Source organism: Mixophyes fleayi, chromosome 1, assembly GCF_038048845.1.
Source record: "Mixophyes fleayi isolate aMixFle1 chromosome 1, aMixFle1.hap1, whole genome shotgun sequence".
Classification (NCBI taxonomy): domain Eukaryota; kingdom Metazoa; phylum Chordata; class Amphibia; order Anura; family Limnodynastidae; genus Mixophyes; species Mixophyes fleayi.
The window spans coordinates 384892256-384918320 of NC_134402.1; the positions used below are offsets into that span (position 1 = coordinate 384892256).

At 42.0% G+C, this 26065-nt stretch overlaps 1 protein-coding gene across 1 annotated transcript in view; it reads right to left on the minus strand.

Annotated features, from left to right (window-relative positions):
* The window catches only part of RASGRF2 (Ras protein specific guanine nucleotide releasing factor 2), a 220697-nt gene that overhangs the window by 42670 nt on the left and 151962 nt on the right, over positions 1–26065 (minus strand). The window contains exons 13-16 of the mRNA XM_075180063.1: positions 23894–23976; positions 20792–21040; positions 18539–18912; positions 16308–16436 (exon numbers count right to left, since the gene is read on the minus strand). Of these exons, the coding sequence (XP_075036164.1) occupies positions 16308–16436; positions 18539–18912; positions 20792–21040; positions 23894–23976 (835 nt within the window). The remainder of the gene's footprint in view (positions 1–16307; positions 16437–18538; positions 18913–20791; positions 21041–23893; positions 23977–26065) is intronic.

Below are 26065 nucleotides of genomic sequence, written 5' to 3' on the forward strand. Positions count from 1 at the left end.
TCTTAGACAGCTTAGAAGAAAGAAAGAATTCTTAGGAAATTAGACACCATTGGCCTGATGTATGGTCTGACATAAGTCTATCTGTGCCATGTAAAAAATGAATGTTCACAATATGCATGCGCATATCTTACGGCCGTCTTTTGATTTGAACATGTCTTAGACTCGCAGCCCTTTCACTTGAAGAGCTGTGTCGGGTGTAAGTTCAGTGCAGTAAGGGCATGGAGGCGTAAGTCAAACATGCTCCTAAGATATGCATTGAGTCTGACCTGGACTCAAATGTATCTTTACACAACCTTTACTTTATCTGATGATAAAGTCTACACACCCTAAATGAAATTGCAGGTGCTTGTGATGTAAAGTCTGAAATCAAGATCAATCATTTGAGACCTTTTTCCACCTTTAATATAACCGTACAACTAACAAACTTCAAGTGAACAATAAATAGACAATTTTTAGGAAAAAGTGAAAACAAAAAACCTACAATACCCGTGTGCACACCCTTTCATAATGGGGCTGTAGTTGTGTTCAGAATTAACCAACCACATTCAAAATCATGATCAAAAGTAAATAGGTTACATCTGGAAGCAATGGAAGTGATTGCGATCAGTCCCAAATATAGAGTAGTTGTTCCTGTAGGTTTTCCTTGCAATTTTCTTGGTTGCATCTTGCTGGGTAGCCGTGTAGCTTTCAAAACCTATGGAATCTCATAGACTACCAATCAGGAGAGGGGTATATAAGAATTTCCAAGGCATTTGAGGATTATCATCGATAAGTGCAGAAAACGTGTAAGAAAAGGGACATTGCCAAGATCTGGACGTCCCTCCAAAGTTGATGACAGGAAAAGTACAAAACTGATTGGGCGGGCACGGGACAACACCCTCCTGTATTCTGCACATACCTGGGCTATGGAGTATGTTGGCAAAATGGAAGCCATTTCTCTCAAAAAAAGCCTGTCTAAATTTTGCACAAAAGAAAAGTACATTCAATCACCCCAACCCATGTGGGAAATATCTTATGGTCAAGCATTTTGCCTTAATTCTAAAAGATCTTTTTGGTATAAGAACAAAATATACATATTGTGATTGGGGCTCTTCAGCGGGAACAGGGGCTATAGTCGGGATTGATAAAAATAGCTCCAACTATCAAGATATCTAGGCATGGTGGCTAAGTGATTAGCACTTCTGCCTTACAGCACTGGGGTCATGAGTTCAATTCCCGACCATGGCCTTATCTGTGAGGAGTTTTTATGTTCTCCCCTGTGTTTGCGTGGATTTCATCCAGCTACTCCGGTTTCCTTCCACACTATAAAACATAGTGGTAGGTTAATTGGCTGCTAACAAAACTGACCCTAGTCTGTGTGTGTGTGTGTGTGTGTGTGTGTGTGTGTGTGTTAGGGAATTTAGACTAAGCCCCAATGGGGCAGGGACTGATGTGAGTGAGTTCTCTGTACAGCGCTGCGGAATTAGTGGCGCTATATAAATAAATGGTGATGATGATGATGGAACCTGCTGGCCTTTGTAAGATAGCTAATAATGAAGAGTAATTTCACCTTCCTACATGCTAATGAGCCAAAGCACACATCCAGATCAACCAAGAAATGGCTTCAGGAAAAGAAGATCAAAGTAATTTGCAAAAATTATACTACCTCTCCTTTTCCAATCTTAACCCTTTGTTAACAAAAAGAGGTGAAAAAGCCTTTTGCCAGGCTTTTCACCAACATATTGACTCGTTATCGTTAGTTATACAGACCCCACAGAATTAAATCAGCTGGGTGCTAAACCTAAAATTACCAAACCAATTATGACACACAAGAGATCTTTTTCATACCAAACTCAGATCCAAACTACACAACTGGAGCACGCAAATTAGTATCAGGTACTACACCCGGGAACCCCAAAGCAGTTCAGAAGAAGTCCACAGGAAAACGATAGGGAAAAAGTTTGAAAAGAAAAATGCTGTTAAACTGGGAAAAAAAATTGGTATTCTTATTTGTTCCAGGAGAGAGCTCACTGCAGTGGAAAATAAACTTTTGTCTAAAGACCTCAATTGTGATCCAAACTCCATGCCAAATATGTTCAAACTATTTGTAGAATTGTACAAGTTTACACGTTCGTGTTTTTGCAGAATATACGTTGCCACTAAACAAATATAGAAAACAGAGGATTCCTCCTTGAATTGCACTATGGTAAGGTAATGTTTCCATGGAAAAAGATTACTCTTACATGATATTAACATATTTAGAAAAAATAGGCTCTTTGTGATTGGATCACTCATAAATAACTTATGGTATAAATTTATTTAAAGGAAATAGCACAGGGCGCTTATTTATATAATTGCCAATGCACTTATTTTTGATATTGTGTATATTTTGAGATAGGAAATCGTTATTTCTGAGACCAGGGTAGAAAATTAGCTTTTTCTGTTTTACCCTTGCTAAAGGAAATACCTTATTTCTGATGTATATATCTGATACAATGTGCCTTTGTTTAGAAAGTCTGCTGTGTATTGTGATGTGGGGAAATTACTTGTGAGAGGTTTATACCTTTCTTTGGGAATGTGTATTCTGCAACTGTTGGAACAAAAGGTCTCCTGCTAATCAGGGCTTTTGAAGACAGGAACAGTTAATTAAGACATTGCTACTCGATTTCCTGTGTCTAAAAGCAAGATGCAGGACATCACTGAATTTGTAAGATATCACAACAAGGTTTTTAAGAATTTCATAGCGAAGTGTAAATATTATTGGCTTTGCAATGCATGGAAATCTATGTTTTGGTAAACAGGGTACATCCTGTCTGTAAAAATAGCCTGTGTCCAAATCTGTATAAAAAGCACTGTACTGTACAATGAAATGTATCATTCTTCTGAATTCATCTGACCTGGTCACTGGTACCTTTAACCAGTGTGAGCAAATAAACATCTTGCTTCAAAGACCTGCTTGGAAACATCTTCAATATTGCTGTATTCCTGTGATCTGCAGATTAGACCCTAAATCTAATCCGTTCTCCGGCTGTCTCTGAGGTTTGGACCCAAGCTTTTCCAGTACCACCGCTCTGCCTGCTACCCATGCAGCCCTGGTTAGTGTGATAGGCCGGGGGGGATCCGTCCACAGCTTCACTAATCCATAGTAAGAGGTCAGGAGTACCAGCCCAGGTACACCAGCAACGAGATACACTAGCAGCGTCAGTTACCCGGTTCTGGATGCCGGTATAGTCCAGTGGTGGCAGCCTTTGTAAGCCCCTCCTACTGCAGCAAGAGGGCGCATTTGGGATAACAAAAAGGGAACGGTGGCAAAGTAAGCCCAGCCGGTTCCCAGCAACAACAGACAGGGTGGCATAGGCGGTCTATCCTGTCACACTCTTTATATGTAAATCTGAGTTTTTACTCAAACTATCGTTGAAGAAGTTCAAAAACTTGTGCCTTAAGCACAAGAAAAGTTCTAATATTTTGGGGGCTGAATTAAAAGCTCTTAAGGAACTTAAGTTAGACCCAATTATTATTATAAATCCAGCAGACAAGGGAAGAGGGTCTGTGATGCAAGATGTGGCCGATTATAAGAGGGAAGTGTGGAGACAGTTGGCAGCTACCATCTTTTATTGTGAGTTATCATGTAATCCTTCCAGTAGTTTTTTTACAAGAACTTAAGAGTCTTTTAGATGAGGCCCTGACAACCAATGGTGTCATCTCCCGAGAAGTGTGGAGGTTTCTGTATGTTTCTTTGTCATTCACTCCTATTTACTATAATCTGCCTAAAATTCATAAACCTATTTCTTCACCACTGGGACAACTTATTTTTGGTTTAGGGTCTTTATCTGCCAATTTTTCTTTATATATTATATGTTGCCTATCACATTTTTAATCTAAAAAAAAACCATTAATTTGCAAGATAAGCCATTTTAAAACTAGATGTTGCGTCTAGGCCAGGGGTCGGCTGGCTGTCAATTCATCTCTTCTCACCGACAATGAAATGCTGCACATGCGCAGCAGCTCAGCTCATCTCGCCGATAGTGAACTGCTGCGGATAGTTCCTCCCGAGCAACATTGCGGAACGAATCACGCCTGCAAGAGGTAAGTTGCATATACATTTGGCTAATGTTTATTTCATTTATGTATGGCTTAATATTCATTGGGGGCATTTATGTGTGGCTTAATATTATTTGGAGGCACTTTGTGAGGCATAACATTCAATGGGGGCATTTATATGTGGCTTAATATTCATTTGGGGTATTTGTACAGTGGTCCAGATATATGTAATGACTTTTAAACTCTTTTACACCCTCTTCTGATTATTACCTTTCAACAATGAGATTCTGTGGATGATTTGAAAGCTTCTTGCAGACCCTGGCTATCCCAGTAAAATGCAACCAAGAAAACAGCAACAGCTGACCACTATTTGTGGATAATCACAATCACTACCGGCTGGTGTATGCTAATTTGAACATCATTTTGGATATAGTTGGTTAACACTCAGCTACAGCCCCATGATGAACGGGGTGTGTACATTTATGCAACCACTGTATTGTAGTTTTCTTGTTTTCACTTCTTTTTTCTAAACACTTTCACTATGTTTTTCACTTGAATTTTGCTAGTTGCAAGGTCACATTAAAGGTGGAAAAGGGGCCTTCCGCGATTCATCTTGATTTCAGGCTTTTCCTCACAAACACCTGCATTTTCAATAAGGGTGTGTAGACTTTTTATATCCACTGTAGGTATTCAGAAGACGTGCTGTGGTCATAGTTTTGTGGAGTATTGCAATGCTGAGAATTCATTTTGCAAAGCAAGATTATTGGAATGAGATAAACTATTGTAGACACATTTAGAGTAGAATTTTTAACTACCCCCGAGCTTGGTTCCGTCCTGTGTTTTACAGTTGCACTTTGTGGGAAGGTAACTTTCTATGCCCACTTTGCCCAATGTAAAAAATAAATGCTTCAAACACTACAGTGTCATATGTAACAATGTCACATCAGTCTCATGAGGCCTTAAACTAACTGGTATTAAAATGATACATTGTATACAGATGTAAGCATGTACACAGACGTAAAAATAAACCCATCAATAACACGTGCGTTTGGCTTGTACATGATGAAACTTCCTCTACTCTAGCAGGAACTAGATCAAGCCCATGTTAAAAAACCCATCTTGATTGCAATGTATCTATCATATATACCTCATATAAATCCCATATCAGAAGCATACCAAAATACAATGCAGTGATCATGATTTGGAAGCTCACAGAATGCTGGGAGCAGTGAGCTGGGATACAAGAGTTAGAGAGACCACATGTGCCCCTTGTGCGCTGACATACAATACAGACTTATGCTATTCTATAAATATAACATTGAAATGGCCTATCCAATGAGCAGTTCTTCTGAATGCTGACAAGATAGCGGCCAATCAACTGTAATAGGACCAATACAACATTTAAGTGCTTTATTATTCATAGGTCTAATCACCAGGCAGCTGTCATAAATTATCATTTCTGACAAGCCCTACTGGGCTCTCACCATCACAATAACACACAGAAGTTTTGTGAAGCGTTATATATGCTTTTTTTTTTTTATCAGTCTCTTCAAAGCTTCCGCCCAATGTCCTTACCCTTACACTAAAAGTTTAATAAACTATGCATTCAAGTTGCCTGAAAATGGGCATGACTCACGCTCAGGCATTTGCATTCATTTGAATAGTGACATAGTTGGTTCTAGGGTTAATTACATTCCAGTCATTATAGCAGAAATCTAGAGATTTCACATTCAGAAATCTAGCATGTAACAGTACAAAAATAAAATACTTTCTTTAAAAACACAATCCGGTTAATTAAAATAGGAAATTAGGGGGCGTGGCCTGGCAGCCATCGTGAGTGGCAGCAATAGAGGAGAGCTCCGTTAACATCGGCTTAATTTGGACCTGAAAAGTCCCCTTCTGCCCTTCTGACCTGCAGGAGTGGGATCCAGAACCTCTCTGGACCAGGGTGAGACTGGGTCTGCCTTTGCTGAAGGCTACAACAGCCCCAACGGAGGCGCACGGAGGCCCCGCATAGCCGCCCACTTCATTGCTGGTCCCCGCCTTCTCGACTTCTCACCACCTTTACCTGTCCCCACCGGCGGCCCTGGCACACAAAGAGGGAGACCCTTACCTGGTCCGATATTGGTGCATCCTGCGGCCTCCACCTAGCGCCTCATCTGCGGTCTCCAGCTCCAGCGGTGACCAGACAGCAACACTTCCGGTCCCGGCGTGGGACTTCCGGTCGGCGGGTCCCCGCAGAAAGCCAGCCTGCAGTGAATGTGTGACGGGCGTCGCGCTCCTGGACTTCCCTGCCTGCCCTCTGGGGTCTCCGCTGGCTCCCATCAGAGCTTTCTGTCCATCGGTGCGCCGACAACGATCCCCGCGGCCTACTTCCGGTAGAGGCCTGGGACTGAGGTTAGAGCCGCCCTGCAGATCATCTCCTTCCGGTACCGCGGCGGGACTTCCGGTCGGCCTGAAGTGAGCGGAGCTGGCACCTAGTCAACGGGACCTCCACAGCAAGGTATCTCCGCTACCCCTTCTTTACTGCACGGCCAGCACTCTCCACAAAAACGTCTCCTGCAGGCCCCTCTCATCCCACCCCCGCTTTCTCCCTACTATATTTGACACGCAGCTGTCCACATCACTACAACACTCCCTCCACTACCCCAGACTTCCTCCCCTGCGAGTTCTCCAGTGGTCTGAATGAAGTAATATCTGTTGGGTAAGAACAGCTGGAACACAGAGAATTACACAGCAGTGTCCCTACAAGAAATATATAAAAAGGGTCTTACAACAGTCACTGGCGGTGGGAAAAAGAGGGATCAGTGCTCTGTATTTAGGAGAACTGCCTGGATCGTGGAAGACAAAGTCTGTGCTCTCCTCCAAATATAATCCATCAGGGCAAACTGTATAATATTGATGTTGCAGGGGCATCTGCGATTTTAATTTCCTCCTGATTGCCCAGCTCGAATTACCCATGTCCTAATTCTACTTGACTCGTGGGAGCGGGTCATTCTCTGTAGTACTACCCCGAAAGTAACCACACCACTTCTGCTGTTATTCACTCTATCCGATAGTGTAATCGTTTGAAGCAATCATGTCACACAAACCAAAGAAGAACCCTCCACCTCAAACACCTGGTATGTTTTCCAGAAGCGGAAAGGCTGCCCTACCGTCTACTTCTGCCCCGGCATCTCCGAGTTCTGATACTGACACTCCGCAGCCCTCTATGGCTGATATAGTGAAACAAGTGAAGACCACTATTCAGTCAGAACTTCGGGCTTTAGTTACAGAGTTACGCACTGAAATCGCTGCCCTGGGTGTTCGCACCGACTCTCTGGAAAAAACAACTACCGATCTCTGTGTCTTCCAAACCCAAACTGACCAGGATATAGTAGCTATTCGGGCCGACTTGGACTCTCTCAAAGAACAGTTTGAGGACCAAGAAAACCGCTCCCGTCGGAACAACATTAGGCTCAAGAATGTTCCAGAGTCGATCACATCTGAGGAACTACCTCCATATTTGCAGGGTTTATTCACTTCTTTGGTTCCAGACCTACCTCCTGACGATTTCCGCTTAGACCGTGCACATCGGGCTCTCCGACCTAGGCCCCAGCCCTCTCAACCTCCTAGAGATGTCATCATACGCCTTCATTATTACTCCACCAAAGAGAAGATTCTCGTCGCTGCTCGGGACCATCGAGACCTTTCCTACTCCGGGACTAATCCTCTCTTCTTCCAGGACCTCTCTCCCATCACATTGAAGAAACGTCGTGACCTAGCTGACATCACCCAACGCCTACGTTCGGCCGGCATCCGATATCGCTGGGGGTTCCCCTTTCAGCTTTCTTTCTCCCATGATAACCATGCATACTCAATCAAGACCCCGGAACAAGGTCGGGACCTGTTACAAACTCTGAAATTCCCAGATCTCCCGAGCTCATCCTCTACCTCGTCTGCAGTGACCCGTAAACGACCTCCTCAAGCTGAATGGTCTTCTACGTAAATATTGCTAATTTAAATGTTCTTTATCCTATTGTTCCGTATTTGTTACTCTTGATATAATACCTCCAGTGTGTATCCTATGTTTTACTGTTTACATTTGCTCGGGGTCTTGCCCTGACGGGGAGGATCCGAAGACTCTACTCCCACTTGTCCCTGGGCCACTCTCGGGCCACTTGCCCTTACCCACCGGCTCTCCCCCCGAATGGCCAGACCTCTGACCAAACTCACCGTTTATAACTTAGGAGGCGATCCCACATATTTCACACTCTGTTAAAGCTATGTTAGTTCATTTCCCTTTTGGATTTGCTTATTTATCTCGTTTTCCTAAGATTTGCAACAACACATGATGCTGTACTACACCTGTCCATTGTTTAGCATATAACTATATATGTATATATATATCTATGTATAAGCTGTCCATACACCTTGTTATTCCTCCTCTTGAGGGAGGCTGCCATTTCGACGGACATTGAGCGGCGAGGTTTCGCCTCTGTGTAATGGTTTTCTATTTAGATTCCACTCAGTTGCTGCTGGGTGGTCGTCGACATGGTTTTGTTCCACTCCTATGTTCTTTGTAGATTTAACATAATTCATAATCTACTTGTTTTTCACTGTGGTGATCTTTACTCAGTTTTTTGTTATTTTACTTGTGTTTGGTTTACTTGTAAAATGTTTCATTGTTTCTCATTGGGTAGTCTCACTACTCCTTATTTGACCTGCTATCCCGCTCCCACGACCTCTTAGCGGTCGATTTTTCCGTTCATTTTTGGCTGTCCATGCCTTGCCCCCCTTTTCCGGTACCTATGTTGTGCCTCTCGTTTCAAATCCGGACTGGCTTCCCTTCGGGGAAATTGGTCTCCCTCCTTTCCTTTTCTATCCCCTTCCTGTCCCTATTCACTAGCCCTCTCACTCGCTCCAAGCCCCCAGACCCGCCATGACCCTCAAAATTATCTCCCTCAATACTAATGGCCTCAATTCTCCCACCAAACGCACAATGGCCCTTCAGCACTTTAAACGTCTTAAGGCAGATCTCGTTTTCTTACAGGAAACACACTTCAAGATCCCCCACCCTCAATTGACATGCAAGACATACCCTCATACTTACTATGCATCCTCTGATTGTAAACAAAGAGGTACGGCCATCCTCATACATCGCAACACTCCTTTCTCACTGGAATCTCAATACTCTGACCCTCTAGGCAGATATCTAATTCTGGTTGGATCTCTAGGTCGCGCCAAGCTCACATTAGTGTCCCTATACGCTCCTAGTGTGGGGCAGGGTGCCTTTTTTCCCGCATTTTTTGAACAACTTGGCTCCATATCTCAAGGTCAAATAATTGTAGGTGGCGACTTCAATTCCACCCTGGTCCCCGGGATGGACCGCTCCTCTATCTCCTCCTCCTATTCCTCCGCTCACCGAGAATCTAAAACTCTGGTATCCCTACTCAAATCTTATGACTTCTACGATGCTTGGCGCCTCGCTCACCCCTCTGGCAGACAATACACTCACTATTCAGCTCCACACAACATCCACACTCGCATTGACCTCATTCTTATAGATCGCCTTACCACCCAGCAACTTATTGATTCCGACATCCTTCCGGTTAGCTGGTCGGACCATGCTCTGGTCCTGCTCGAAATCGCCTTCCCCCGTCCGCGCTCTTCTCCCCCAAAATGGCGATTGGATGACTCCCTACTTCTAAAACCCGATCAGATCTCTTCCATTTCCGAATCCATTAAGGAATTTATCTCTCTGAACTCCTCACCAGATATTTCGCCTTCCATTCTCTGGGAAGCACACAAAGCCTCCATACGCGGCACACTTATTGGGCTTTCCGCCTCACGCCGCAAAGCTGAACTCTCTCGCATCGCGGATCTCGAATCACAAATCGCAGCTCTAACGGCACTACATGAGCGCTTTCCGAAACGCAAGACCCGACTCAAGCTGAGTGCTCTTCGCGGGCAGTTACAACAAATTCTCTCCAAAAAGGCGGCCAAAACTCTTGGTTGGCTCCATCAGAAGTTCTACGAGAGAGGAGATAGGGCGGACAGACTCTTAGCCCAGAAGCTACGAGATAAGCGCACCCGCAACCGTATTGACTCTATCAAGAACCAATCCGGAGTTCTCACCTATGATCCCAAACAAATAGCCGACACCTTTAGAGACTTTTACACTTCTCTCTATAACCTCCCCTCTCAAATTTCTGACCCGGTATCCTTACACTCTAAAATTAATGACTTTTTATCCTCAATTGCCCTGCCCTCACTTACCACATCACAATCTGATTTCCTTAACAAACCGTTTACTGCCGATGAAATTGCCCAAACCATCAAAGAACTCAAAAACTCTTCAGCCCCCGGCCCCGACGGCTTCACGGCCGTGTACTATAAAAGTTTTTCCAACTTCCTTATGCCCATGATTCTCGAGCTCTTCAACGCCATACTCCTCGGCTCTAAGTTTGATCAGGCTACAACTCGGGCAGACATTGTGGTTATACCCAAGCCTGGACGCGACCCTCAACTCTGCGGAAATTATAGACCTATTTCCCTGCTCAATGTTGACCTCAAATTATTTGCAAAACTCCTCGCTAATCGCCTGAACTCAGTCATCACCTCTCTCGTTCATCCCGATCAGGTCGGTTTTATTCCGGGCCGCCAGGCATCGGATAACACCCGGCGAGCAATTGATCTGACCTACGTCTCCAACTCACGCAAAATCCCCACCCTACTTATAGCTTTAGATGCGGAGAAGGCTTTTGATAGGGTGGCCTGGCCTTATATGCAGCGGACCCTCGAGGTCATGGGCCTGAAGGGCCCCTTCCTTCGGGGCGTTGCCTCCCTGTACTTTAACCCGACCGCTTCCGTCCTGGCTAATGGCTTTCAGTCCTCTCCCTTTGAAATCCAAAATGGTACGCGTCAAGGGTGCCCATTATCCCCACTTATCTTCGCACTTATGATTGAACCTCTCGCTCGTAAAATCCGTATTAATCCTGACATCTCCGGTGTTCGTGTGGGTCCCTCCGAACATAAAATATCTCTATATGCGGACGATATTCTTTTGTCAATCACAAACCCTATCATATCTCTTCCAAACCTACTCAAGGACATTACTCTCTTTGGCACTCTTTCCAATTATAAAATCAATGCCTCCAAATCAGAAATCCTGGACCTTAACATCCCCTCTACTCTTCTATCAACCCTTAAATCCAGCTATGATTTTAGATGGCAACCCCACAAATTAAAATATCTCGGGATCTATCTTACTAGACTCTATGATCAATTGTACGCGGCAAACTTCCCCTCTTTATTCTCGGCCATTAAGGCTGACCTTTTAAAGTGGGATAAACTCATTATCTCCTGGACTGGCAGAATAAATTCCCTTAAAATGAACATCCTCCCTCGACTTCTATACCTGTTTCAGACCTTACCCCTCAAAATCCCTGCTAACTCCTTTAAGCTCCTTCAACAAATGGCCACCAAATTTATTTGGTCTGCTAGGAAGCCTAGAATTCGCATGCAGATTCTCCACAAATCTATTCAAGATGGGGGCCTGGGCGTTCCTCACTTTCTCAAATATTATCGCGCTACTCACCTCACCCAGTGTGTTCTTCTTCACTCTCCTCCAGGACAGCGAGTTTGGGTCGACATTGAATCCGCTCTCTCAGACACTATCTCGCCCTCCTCGCTTCTTTGGCTTAAACCCCAACATCGGCCTCCTTCCTCACGTCTCCCCCCTCCATTAGCATTCTCACTGACCTCTTGGACCCACACAGTCTCCTCATATAATTTAGCTCCCAACTCATGGCGCATGACGCCTCTCTGGAACAACCCCGCCTTTCCCCCTGGACTCCGCCCTATTCAATTTTCTCACTGGACGCGTTGTGGCATCAACTTCCTCTCCGACATCAGGCCATTGCCAATCTTTCCATCTTTCACCGATATTCAAACGCGATTTCGTATCCCTTCGTCCTGCTTCTTTCAATACCTACAACTTCGGCATTTCTATAACTCTATCCGGTGTACAGTCGCGGATATACATCTAACTTCTCCCTTGGTCTCTTTCTGCAGCCTTCGCTCCTCTTCTCAGGGCCTGATTTCCACATTCTACCGCCTCATGGTAAAATATAATTGCCCCCCTAAAGATTCTCATGAGCTCAAGTGGGAGGAGGACATGGGGGAGTCACTCTCTCCCGGAGAATGGGTTAAGATTCGCCTGAATCTCTCTAAGACCTCTATTTGCATCAAGATCAGCGAAAACAGTCGCAAGATCTTTTACCGCTGGTATCTGGTCCCTCACCGTCTTCATATGATATACCCAGACTCCTCATCGCTATGCTGGCGCCAATGCGGTCGGGAAGGTACCCTGTCTCACATATGGTGGCACTGTCCAAAACTACTTCCTTTCTGGAAGTCGGTCCATCGGTTAATTTTTGATATCACTCAGATCTCCCTTCCGCCATCTCTGTCGTATTCCTTACTTCCGCGCTCTATTCCCAAGATATCAAAACCAACTCAGAAACTCATCACACATATACTCAGTGCTGCTAGATGCCAAATTGCTCTATTTTGGAAAAATCCGAGCCCTCCCTCTCTGCCATCGGTTATTAACCGCACATGGCAGGTCTACCATATGGAGTATATGACTAGCATTCTCCGCCACACCCCCGTTCAATTTAACAAGGTCTGGAGTCCTTGGACTGAGTATTACGGAGCCTCCTCCCCTCTCGCATTTTAAGGCCCTCAAGCCCCTACTATCATTCCTAAACCGTGTCATGGTTCTCCACCTTCTCCTCATTTCACTTTTCCTTGCTTTGGCTAGTGATTCCCCCCGTCCCTCTCACCCCTATTCTTTCTTCTCTCTTTCCCCTCCCTTCTCTCCTCTCTAAATCTACTTTTGCTTCTTCATATCATTAATAATATACTGTTTATATTTCGTGGAAACTTTGTTGCAGCTATCTGTCACCTGTATTGCCTGTTTCCCTTTTTGTCTGTTTGGAAAAACTCAATAAAATATCTTTTCAAAAAAAAAAAAAAAAAATAAAAAAAAATAGGAAATTAACAACCCATTGCAAAGGAAACAGCAATGGCACCCGAAATCCCTCTGTTAGTAGCATAAAAGACAGAATATAATGGACTCTGGAAAACTAATTAAAAAGTTTTAAAGATAAAGTAACATTAATAATAATAATAATAATAATAATAATAACAATATTAATAATTAATTTAAATGATCACCTATCTTAAAATATATGTTGACTCATAATTGTGAATGTTATTAGTATTGTTTATATATCTACAAAAACGTATATGTACTTTGACAAAACATTTAGAAAAAAAAAAAAATGCACGTAAATCAGGCACACGCACTTCCGTTTTCAACTAGAAGCGGATCTGAAGAAAGGTCTCTTGTTGAATACGGGTTATATAGCACTTGCCATATTGAGACACACACAACACACTGCTGGCTACGTACAATACATATATGGAATATAAACTCCCAGCAGAACGTACAGAAAAAAGAAAAAAAGTTTTCCATTATTGTCATCTGTTAATAATATTGCAATTAATAAAAAAACATGAAAAAAAAAAGTCTACTTTCATATTTTCCCATGAAATACATTTATCAGGATGTTAGTAATGTTTACTGTACATAAAATGCACGTCTACAGTTGCTCTTGATTGTAAGCACATGTTCTGGCATGTATACGTGACCAGCATCACGGTCACTCTGCACTTACAGCTGGCCTGTAGCTGGTGTAAGTGATACCTGAGATAGAGGTACTAGAGGGATGCCCAGAGCTGGATCCGGTCTGTGTGTGCTCGAGCTTGGCGCACCCTTACTGTAATATGACTACGTGTATACACCCATTCCCCTTCCACCCATGAAGTTGTAGCCTGTCGGAAAAGTGCGTTCGAATATGAATTGGATGTTTTTGTGTTCACTGGCAAATAGTTAGTTTCAGAGCATGAGCAGTACAATTTAACTCAAAATATGGCATGTACTGGCATTTACGTTCCTTAATTAATCAGGCCTACGCAGAGTTGCATGTATCCATACTTGCTCTTGTTTATGCTCGAAGAGGCATGACTGGGAAGGGAAGGGATGTTCTAACATAGTCAGAGTACAGTAAAAGCGTGTTTGTGGAATCGCGAGCTGATGCAGTCCTGAACGAAGATGACGTTGTGCCTTTTAAAGCCGTATTATTTGCAGCAGCATAGGGCTGGTGCAAATACAAGCTGATGATTATGGCCAGCACAGGTAGCTGCTTCTGATGGACTGAATCAACACTAAGGGATATATTTACTAAATGGCGGTTTGAACAAGTGGAGATGTTGCCTATAGCAACCAATCATATTCTAGCTATCATATATTTAGTACATTCTACAAAATGAAAGCTAGAATCTGATTTGTTGCTATAGGCAACATCTCCACTTCTTCAACCCGCAGTTTAGTACATCTAGCCCCAAAGCTGCTGGCTGCTTTCTTCATTGCTGTGTGTGTATTTGAAACAAAAAAAATTGCTAGTGTCATGTGTATGCAAGACAGTAATTTCTATCTGCAGATTTATATTAAGCCTAATAGCAAATGCATGCTTCACTATGAAAACAAATGTTTACAAAGTTTTATTGCACTTTCTACCAGGTTCTGTGTATGTGGGTGAAAGTACGCCTGCAATAAAACTAGTACTTATACTAAGGTGCAGAGCTGGATGACCTTGAGATACGTGCGACTCAGCATATAGGCTTAAATACGCTAATTTTGCGTGTGCATTTTTGTATCTGAATTTGCATTCAACTCTGCATCAGGCCCAAAATGTTTCATTTTATATTAACATTATGTTATTATACGTTATGCAAGCTATTGTTATCTTATATACGGCATTTCAAATTGAGAGAAGCCCAATCCTACATCTTTTCATTTGAGTCTGGGTATAAGTACGCTCTGTCTATACGTTACTTGCCAAATGTAGACAGACAGAGAACAGACTGCAGGATATGCACATGCATATGTGCAATATAAAGTATTATAAGAGCACATTCAAAAAAAATAGTTTATAAAACAAATGAACAACTCTTAAACTCCTTAATAGAAAATATTTGTAAAAAAAATGTATTTATTTTTTAAACAATAAATACATAAATCATGATGTTCTTAATGTGTATTGTACATACAATGCATTTTTTTAAAGTCTATATTCCTTACATACACATGTTCTATGCTATCTAGCGGTATGCATACATGTAGTCTTTAATTCAAAGACTATGCCGTGACAGTTATCACTATCAGTCAACACACCTGACCTGTAACTGGTGCAAATTATATAGGTAGAAAACACCTACTTTAGAGAAACCCAGAATCTGCCACATCTGCATTGGCCCTTAGTGTACATTGCCTACGTTCATCCACCTGTTCCCTTCCTCGTTCCGCCCGCCAAGTCATAGGCAGTCATAAGTTTCCTTTGCGTTAAGACGTGAATTGCGTTCATTGGTGTAGGGTCAGCTTCTGAGCACGCACAGGGCAAGATACGGCACACATGTGGACATACGTACGAAGATGGATAAGGCCCAGGGTGTCAGACAAAAAACCTACTCATCACAGTTTTATCTAAAATATATTAAGTTGCTATAGACTCTAGCATACTTTTCAGATAATTGTGAACGTTATTTGTACCTCATATATATGGCTTATTCTTTTTAGGTTTGGTGTACTTTTTTTCCCCCTTTTATTTAATGAAAGCTTCGAGTGTTGTGCTTAAATATACTTAATAAAAACCTGGTCTTTTGTTTGTAAACTTGCTGGAACCAGTCTTTTAAGGAAAATTTCACCCAAAGAGTGATCTGGCCCATTGGCTGTTTTTAGCATCATGCCCAGAGGAAATTTAAAAAGAGGGCATATAATACAGTGAAATATGATATGTCATTAGCAAGCCGGGGCTCCACTGCCAATGCAGCAGGAGTAGTGATATGACAATTTCAACTGTTGGAAACCTTGGAGAAGCTTTTTTCCATCCAAGTCATAAGTAAAATAGCAACTGGGTGCATTACCCTTTAGGCAGAGTTCTCCCTCAAACGCTGGAGCACATTTCTACAGGTGGACTCTGACCAGATCATGCCCCATCCACTCCATTGTATTACAATTGCAGCGTGTCACAGTTAGAGGTGAATGACATCACGGACGTGCCAATCGACAGGCTCTCAATCTTTACATTCAACCCAGACAATTTGACAGCAGCAACATGTCAAGAATAAATTAAAATCTGCTTTACCAAGACATGGCCATTCAGGCTCATTCTTATTACCTCCTGCTTGGCGATATCTCAGATGACGAGGAGTTGAAGGCGATCGACAGGGAGAGCTTTCTGCTGGGTCCGTAGACACATTGCTTTCAGGAATAGTCCTATCTAGTGACACTGATTCTAAAACAGCAGCTGTAACCATAGCAATATTAACATTAGCAATGAATCAGCAACACAGTTTTATTCACTATTAATGTTTCAATCTAACGTCACTTATTTTGTATTAAAGCCCAGGACATTGAGAGAACAAGACAATTGTATATTTCTTTTATTATATGGAAAAATGTAGAGTAGGGTTAGGAAATCTGTCAGTGTATTACGACCCCATCTGCTTCTCTGTGACAACGGAAGTATCGGAAGTCATCTCCTCTGACACTGCTTGTCGCAGGTGGGTATAGTTCTGAATAACCCTGGTCCACCCAACGCCTCCACAAATCCCATATACTGTCTGGAGGCCAAAGCTATTCAATAGTATGAGCACATTAGTTTCAGAGCTGCACATGTAGTGTTTTCACCCTAGAACTTCCTGACAACATATATGTGCCATGGAAGTGCTGAGAAAATGTAAAGGCACTGGCGCCGGGACCAAGGTAAATGGCATGGCTATGGGAGAAAGAATACCTCTGTGCCCTGTATAACTGGCACAAAGTGGGTGCATTTGTGCAGTGTATGGCCTGCACTGGGTGGTACCACTGTGTAGGATATGGCTGGCACTGGGTGGTACCACTGTGCAGTGTTTGGCTGACACTGGGTGGTACCACTGTGTAGTATATGGCTGGCACTGAAGCATGCTTCAGATGAGTATATGACTGGCATCACTATATGGAGTGGATGACAACTCTCTTTACTTTGCAGGATCTGTACAAGTTAAAGATTTGCCCCTGGATGTTTTGGTCCTGGAAAATGCCCTTCACTTAAGATCTCAGCATTTGTTCTTATTGCATTTCTTGTAGAGTATTTACAAATACCACATAATTGTATTATATTTATAATTGTTGATATATAATGAGGAGTTTAGTGCAGAGAGATTGTTTCAAGGAATTCATTTAACAACTGAGACACAACTATGTCCTTATGGTCTTTTTATTGTAATCACTAATATCTGATCACTTTAGGTGATATAAATATTGGAAATATTTGATCAAACATGGCTTGTCAGAAATAACATTTATAGATGTTATGTCAATTCAACTAGAACTTGCTACCTGCAAACAGTGGATTGTCCCCATTCTGTGCACTGAACTAGTGATGATGAGAACGCAGTCTTTCAATTCCCTAACAATCAGAAACATCACTGAGACATTTTGTAGAATCATTGGTTTTTTAATGGTCCTAACTAGTGCGGTGGTAATCATTTATACGATGACCGGATCGCCGATACCAGATACCCTGACAGGAATACACCAAAGGTGTATTCCCCGGCACACTGGTAATACTGACAGCTGAAAACAGTGACCGTAAACCCTGCCGACGAATGAAGAAGCTGGCAGGTAACTATGACATCACTTTTAAGCTGCACATTATGTTTGCTGTTCTAAAGCTGCTATTTTAAGGACCCGCTGCCTGTACAATGTTCATTAGAAAGCCTAATACATTGTACAGGTGGCGCCTCCGTAAAATAGCAGGTAAACAACAGCAAACATAAAGTGCAGCGTGAAAGTTACGTCATTGTTACCTGCCGGCTTCTTCATTCGTCGGCAGGGTTTACGGTCACTGTTTTCAGCTGTCAGTATTACCAGTGCGCCGGGGAATACACCTTTGGTGTATTCCTGTCGGGGTATCTGGTATCGGCGATCCGGTCATCGTAAAAAGGTACCCCACCCAACTAGTGATACAGAGACTAGAAACAGCACCTTTAAATGTTGTATTTATATCTCAGTGATGTCTCGGTTTCCTAAGGAATTGATCAGCTGATTTTTCATGAACTTTGTGCTGATTTCATTGGTTCCTATTCAACTGAAAGGCTCCATACATATTACACCATCTGGCAGATCTGGCTGTATTGTTCAGAACCCACATCTACCACCCAATGAGGATAATATCCACAAAATACAGCAAATGCTCCAGTGTTCTCACTGTGTGGACACCTTACAGTGCACATTCCTCATTTATAGTCCATATTCAGGCAACAAAGCACACTTCCGAATGCAATACCTTCTTTATAATTAATTATTGTGCACTCGCTTTTTGTTTGTTAGTTATATGTGCAAGTGATGGCGTCACTTCAACATTACCTCTGCGAATGCTCCTTCGAAGCTTGTTACACAGATCAATGCGCGGATTTTCTGAATTCTCATCAATGGCTCCTGGACTTTGCTCTGGTGAAGAGAGCCCTTTGCTGAGATCCAGAGGTACTTTACTGGTGGTGGGAGGTGGCGAGGTCGCCGGGCTGAATATAGACGTTGGGCTGCTTGCACTGGATGATGTGGACAAGTCCAAAGCTCCAATCCTTGAGTTTAATGGGGAGTTCAGAGACAGTTTTCTAGCCCTAACAGGTGACGATGTCCTGGAGAGAGACAACGGGGGTGGAGAGGAAAACTTGCGGCATAGATGCGGTGATTTCCCATCACTCAGGCTTTGGCTTGAAGCAAAAAAAAGTTCTAGAGATCTACAGATCAACAAAGGAAAAATATTTGTCAATATATCTTAAATGTCCTAGAGATTTTACTACTTTTTTTTTCTTTAACAAACAATAATATATAAAAGTTAGAAGTGGACACAGATAGACTTGAACTGTCTACTAAAGGTACCAGAGAATCATCTTAGTGGGTCTCATATCTATGTAGGCTCATATGGTATATTTAAAGGATGTTTCAACCTAACACTAACAATTAAGTTTTGGATGGCAGCAGGAGAGAGAGTCTTGTTTCCCTGCATTCTTGCAATCCAGCAGGTCCAACAACACAGGTAAAGTTCCCAAGTGGGATATCCTTTCCTGCTGTGGTGGGCTTTGCTTCACATTGCTAGAAGCTTCAAATAAAGCAGGAGATCACTTAGGAGCATTGCAGAACCCAGTGGTTGGGAGGAGAGTGCACGCAAGTGACATTTTCATGTTTAAAATATTACACGTTTCCATCCAAAACTAAACTTTTAGTTTTTCGTGGCATTAAGCTTTAATACAGTGAGAACATGTTACACGCAAATTTATTGCCCCCTGTTACTACTAAATCATTAAGTCTACAGAGTAGGATAGGAGTGCACAAAATGTTTTGTGCACTCCTGTAACACATATGACCTCCCTCACTCCTGTAGTAACTCATTCCACCCCCTCACCTTTGTAATAACACAGACTCGCTCCCCCCGTAACAACACATCCCCCCACAATACAGTAACACAACCTTCACCCTTTATTAACGCATTTCTCTCTCTGTAGCAATACATCTCCCTGTAACTCCCTATAATTACTATGTACAAATACATTAAGGGTCAATACAGAGAACTTTCATGGGAACTTTTTACCCCAAGGACCATACACAGGACACGCGGTCACCCCCTAAGGTTAGAGAAGAGGACATTTCACAACCAGCAAAGGAAGGGGTTCTTTACAGTAAGGGCAGTCAAGATATGGAATTCATTGCCAGGGAAGGTTGTGATGGCAGATTCAATAGATATGTTTAAGAAAGGGTTAGACAAATTTTTAGCGGAAAAGTGTATCCAGGGATACGACCGTTAATTAAAATGAAGGATAGTTGTGGATATAGGGTAAAAATAGGACTGCAATATTGAGTCTGGGGGGATTTTCACAATTGAAACAGATTGGTGGTTGCTTACTCTGGATCAATTTAAAATATAAGTGCAGGATCGCAGGAGATCCAAAATAGGTTGAACTTGATGGACTGGTGTCTTTTTTTCCACCTCATCAATTATGTTACTATGTTATCCCCCCCCCTCCCCTTTAGAAACAGATCCCCCTGTAGCAACACGTTACATACATATTTCATACCTTCCTCCCACTCCCAAGCATCAACTTAGTCTCTCTTGCAAGGCTCAGCTCCTCCATAGTACAGGGACAGTCTGGCAGTGAATCAGAGTGAAACTATTTATTCTGATTCACTGCCAAACTGACCTCACTGACAAATGGCAGAGTCTCGCTACTGGGGTGGGTTACCGGGTAACGCCCCCCACCCAGCCACAGTGTGATCCGGTACAATGCGGAACATGTACAGGGGGACCCGAGATGCTGCTCTCCATGTCTATATCCTGTTTCTTGCAGGTAGCAAAAAAATTGGCCTTGTGTGCCACTTGCGGCCAGCGGTTATGCACCAATGAAGTAAGATAACGTGTGTGCTACATAAAATATATTATCTTTTCATCATGTAATGTGTCATTGTATTTGTATTTACTGCTGTACCTTATCCCACTCTGACACAGGACACAGCTTCTTAACAATGCATACAAATATTTCTACCAGTACTGAAGTAAATAAAGTAAATAATTGAAAAAATATAAAAATTAGTCATACTGTGTAATAAAAGACTAAACATTACCTGACTGGGATTGATGTAAAAGGTCTCTTGTAAATATCAGCCAATTTATCCAGCACTACAAAAGCTGTGGTAAATATCCTATAAGTATGCAGGAAGGTGTTGAGAAAATCAATGCTGAGGAAGCGTAAGTCAGTCAGCCGCTCCAAGAGACGTTCCACGCTTGCATAGCGGATCTGAGGTACCTTGCAGGAGTTCAGGGTTTTGCTGAAGCAAATATCGACATCATCTCTATGCAACCTGGCATCAGATCTAAAATATTAATAACATAAAACGCCTGCCTCAGTCGGTCAAATCCCTGAATATTTTTTTAAGGAAAAGATAATAAATGATACTTTTAAATTCACTGCAGTAGAAAAATATAATTATACATGTACTCAGATCCTGTAAAGTGAAAGGTACTGTAATGAATACAAGTCACCACACAGTACCACTAATAAAAAAATTTTTTTTTCACTTATCTCGCCCTGCATGGCTATGTATGTGTGTCTATCAGTGTGCTGGACTAGACTGGCAATTCTGGCACTACTTGTGCGTCTGAGAGCATCGGCAGGCTGGTCTGTTTTACCAAAGTTTATTTTAAATGGCTACTCTGCCTCAGCAAACCTCCCAGTCCTGCCCTTAGTGGAACTGAGCAGTCCCCTCTGATGCACAAGAGGGACTTAGGGAGTGATTATTAAAATACTAAAACAATCTGTGCCTGTGTTATATATTTTATTTTTCTAATATTATTTACTTTTGTGAACTACATGTTCTAGTTGGTGCCAGGGATTTCTGGGTCTTGTGGTACTACAACAGTACTTAATATTTTTTGGACTATACACTATTACCATAACACCTGCCACTCAAGGGGTATGAGCAATAACCCAGTGATATTCAGCAATGGGCTAATGTTCCCCAAAGGGGGTAAGCTGGTGAAAGAAGTGCCTCTTGCAGGCCCATCTGCCCCAAGGAATTCTGCCCTATGCTGATTGAGCTGGGTTGTCTGTTCTAGTGTGATCAGTCAAGCCTGGCATAGCCTAGTGCTGCTTTGTGAGAGGATGCCACGCTCAATGTCGCCACGCTTTAGGAGTAACCAGCCCAGGCTACTTAGTTTAGCAGGGAGGCATGCATTAAAAAAAATGCTTTGTAATATAAGTAAAGCTACGTGCCGATGGTACACACCGTGCGTACGCTCCTACTGTACAGAACCTGCAGTTGCGCACACCCTGATCCACCTTTCCAGGTGTAGGCAGCTGCAAAAGCAAGTTATATCTACCTTTAAATCTGGATGCAATTTGCTGATCATGAGTAGTGAAACAAAGCTTACGACCTACAGTTGGACTTAAGGCTGACTCTAAATCAGACACATAGTGTGTACATGCTGAGCTAAACACACAGAAGTAGAAAAGCATCATTAGTTACTAGCTTCACACTGTTAAATTATAACATACCTTTATCTTATAGAAAGACAGCTGATAAATGACTGTGATCCTACCTATACATTGTTGTGTAGGTCTGTGAAGAACACAGGATGCACACAAAGAACGGTACATAAAGCATACAACATGCAAAAACAAAGCTATTTTTTTTACATATAAATGCAATGAAACTACAAATATTTTTTAAACAGCTGCATATTTATTAATCCCTTTAATGAAAACGTACAATGAACTGATAGTCTTTATTTTTCTTAAAACACACTGTACCCAGACATCTGAGAACATGCTAGTAACTGCCACCAGCCAGATGTCTGCTCACAATTATTTTCATTGTAACAATGGCTGAAGCATTGCCTTTGTTCCCGCTGACATCTCTATGTTTAGTCTGTCACATTACTTTACATTTCAAACACATCAATAATAATGTAAAATACTTCTGTGATAATTGGAGTCTGTCACATTTCACCTCTCTAAAATAAAAAATGCCACTTTACGTTTTGCTTAACATAGGCTCAAATGTACCAGTGGGTATAGAAGTCCAAAGGGATCATATAGATTACACTGAATTAAACTAGAATTATAGTTCTTTTACCTAATGTGGTTTAACAGTTCCTTGCAACATCTTATTTGTAACCTCAGCATTTTGGAAGAACAATACAACAAAATTGAAAGGTGATCTGGTTTGCAATATAATAAAAACTAAAAACAAAAAATGTAAAAAGCATCTAAATGTGGACATTGTTATCCATCTGACAGAGATAAATAGGTAATATACGGACAAAGTAACAGTGCTTCAAAGTCCGTTTTTGTTGATCGGAAGCTGGCATGGTAATCTTTTCCAAAATAGGCACTACCATGCTAAATATCATGAGCGCATAACTCTACAAATGTGTTATTGTTATATTTAGACAGACAGCAGCACATATTGCTACCAGCCAATGTACTGTAAACTATACTACAACTTCACCAACAGAGCAGCACTGCATATCTTAAATATAAACATATTTGTAATTGTTTTGCTAGAATAGTTTTATGTAACTCAACATTTTGTATTTCTTATTATTACCTGCCACTCACAATGCGTCGGACGCTATCATACACTACACAATATGATGGTGTGCCTCAACAAAAGGTTTCAAAAACAATATTACAGAACAGAATGTCAGTTTAATAATATGTGTAATATATATATATATATATATATATATATATATATATACACACACACACACACACACACATCAGCAGTACCAGGGCCTCTGCACATGACGCCCTCTTCAGGGAGTTACATGACGCCCTCTTCAGGGAGTCACATGACGCCCTCTTCAGGGAGTCACATGACGCCCTCTTCAGGGTGTCACATGACGCCCTCTTCAGGGTGTCACATGACGCCTTCAGCCAAGTATACCTTGCTGCTGCTGAGGATCCTAGCAGTTAGTGATAAAAGATGCGATTGAGCTAGGGGTATTCTTCCCCTGTAATACCTAGTGCACAAGATCTCCTCTCATATATCTGCTGGGCTTCTCTAGAGCTGCCCCACTACTACTAATCTCTCTGTTTCACCATATCACAAAAGATTGGTAGCACAGGCACTAATACATTTGCTACTGGTACCTAGCTTTTTACAACATTTTACCCACACCTGGACAAATGATATAGAGGTTAGCTGGGGTTAGCTTCTTACCTGATCATGTGTGGAACTTTAACTTTAGAGTTCTCCTCAAAAACATTGCTCATCAAGCCATTGCACCTTATATTCTCAATACACTGTCAAAAATAAATGTATACAAATGAAATGGTTAGCCCAATGGCTTAAAATGTAACGCTAACTTTGCAATGTGCTATCAGTCGTTATGTGAAGAACTTCTTAACCAACTTCCCTGTCAATCTGCATTTAAGGAACATATTACCCAACTTTCTCAAACAAGATCATTTATTTTAACCATAAACTTTAACTGGCCCCCACAGCTGTTTTCTCTTATCCTTTTATGTAGCTTGCAATTTTCTTCTGCTCTCTTACAGTCCTCCCTATCTGTAATATACTTTTCTTCTATCTCATGTCACCAATGTTTGCGAGGTAGGAGTATGACTATCCAGCTAGCTAAAAATACTGCCTTCGATGATAGAAGAAAAAAACCTTGCAGCTGGAAAGTGAAGCTTTCTCGGTTACTCAGTTACAATACTTATTTAATAGGACCAGCTATTGTAGGGCAAGACTGATGTGAATTGTAGATCCTGAATATGTTTTAAGAATCCCTGCATACTTGGATGCATATAGGTATGGGGTTCATCACTAATTTATATTATCTGTGATCTGAAAAGTTACTAAAGAGGAAGTAAAACGTACTTGCCGACTTTTCTGTTACCACTTCGGCAGATATCCGGAAGGGTGGTGCAGAGGAGGGGGGCAGGGCGCTGCGAATCGCGCCTTTTTGGTCCTATTCATCCCCACCATCCACTTATGCAATTCACTATGAAAAGCGCCATGGAGGCGTAATAAATGTACTACCAGGAAGTGGGCAGGATTCGGGAGAATGACTTGGAATTCGGGATTCTCGGAGAGTGGGCAAGTATGAAGTAAAGTTCCTGAATGTAATTATATATAACAGGATGTGCACTATTGAGCTGGATAATATACATAAAATAATTGGAGAGTTTAACTATATAAGTCCACAATGCTATATTTCGCTCCTTTTCTGCAGGCTGCCATGTTAGGAGGGAGTTGAATCACAGCTTTGCCTACTTGCTGTGCAGAAATGTGTGTGGATCAGTAGATTATAGTATACACATAGTCAGGGCAAGTACAGTCACGGCCAAAAGTTTTGAGAATGACACAAATATTATTTTTTTCACAAAGTCTGCTGCCTCTGTTTTTATGATGGCAATTTGCATATACTCAAGAAGGTCATGAAGAGTGATCAGATGAATTGCAATTAATTTCAAAGTTCCTCTTTGCCATGACAATAAACTTTATCCTAAAAACAACATTTCAACTACATTTCAGCCCTGCCACAAAAAGACCAGCTGATGGTCAGTGAATCTTTCGTTAACACAGGAGAGAGTGTTGACGAGGCTGGAGATCACTCTGTCATGCTAATTGAGTTAGAATAACAGACTGGAAACTTTAAAAGGTGGGTGGTGCTTGTAATCATTGTTCTTCTTCTGTTAACCATGGTTACCTGCAAGGAAACACATGCAGTCATCATTGCTTTGTACAAAAAGGGCTTCACAGACAAGGATATTGCTGCTAGTAAGATTGCACCTAAATAAACCATTTATCGGATTATCAAGAACTTCATGCAGAGAGGTTCAATAGTTATGAAGAAGGCTTCAGGGAGTCTAAGATCATCTCCTAAAGTTGATTCAGCTGCGGGATCGGGGTACCACCAGTGCAGAGCTTGCTCAGGAATGGCAGCAGGCAGGTGTGAGAGAATCTGCACACAGTGAGGCAAAAACTTTTGGAGGATGGCCTGGTGTCAAGAAGGAAAAACATCAGGGACAGACTGATACTCTGAAAAAGGTCCAGGGATTGGACTGCTGAGGACTGAGGTAAAGTCATTTTCTCTGATGAATCCCCTTTCAGATTGTTTGGGGCATCTGGAAAAACGCTTGTCCGGAGAAAGAAAAGTGAACGGTACCATCAGTCCTGTGTCATGACAGCAGTAAAGCATCGAATTCTTTGAAATCGCTTTATAATTTTCAGTGGTGTCCCCTTTACATGACATTCTTAGGCATACGCATACCTATGGATCCTAAGCTAGTCATTGAGTGTAATTACCAGCCACTATTGGGACAGTTTGATAAGCTTCCAAAGTCATGGACAGCAGTAAAGCATCCTGAGACCATTCATGCTTGA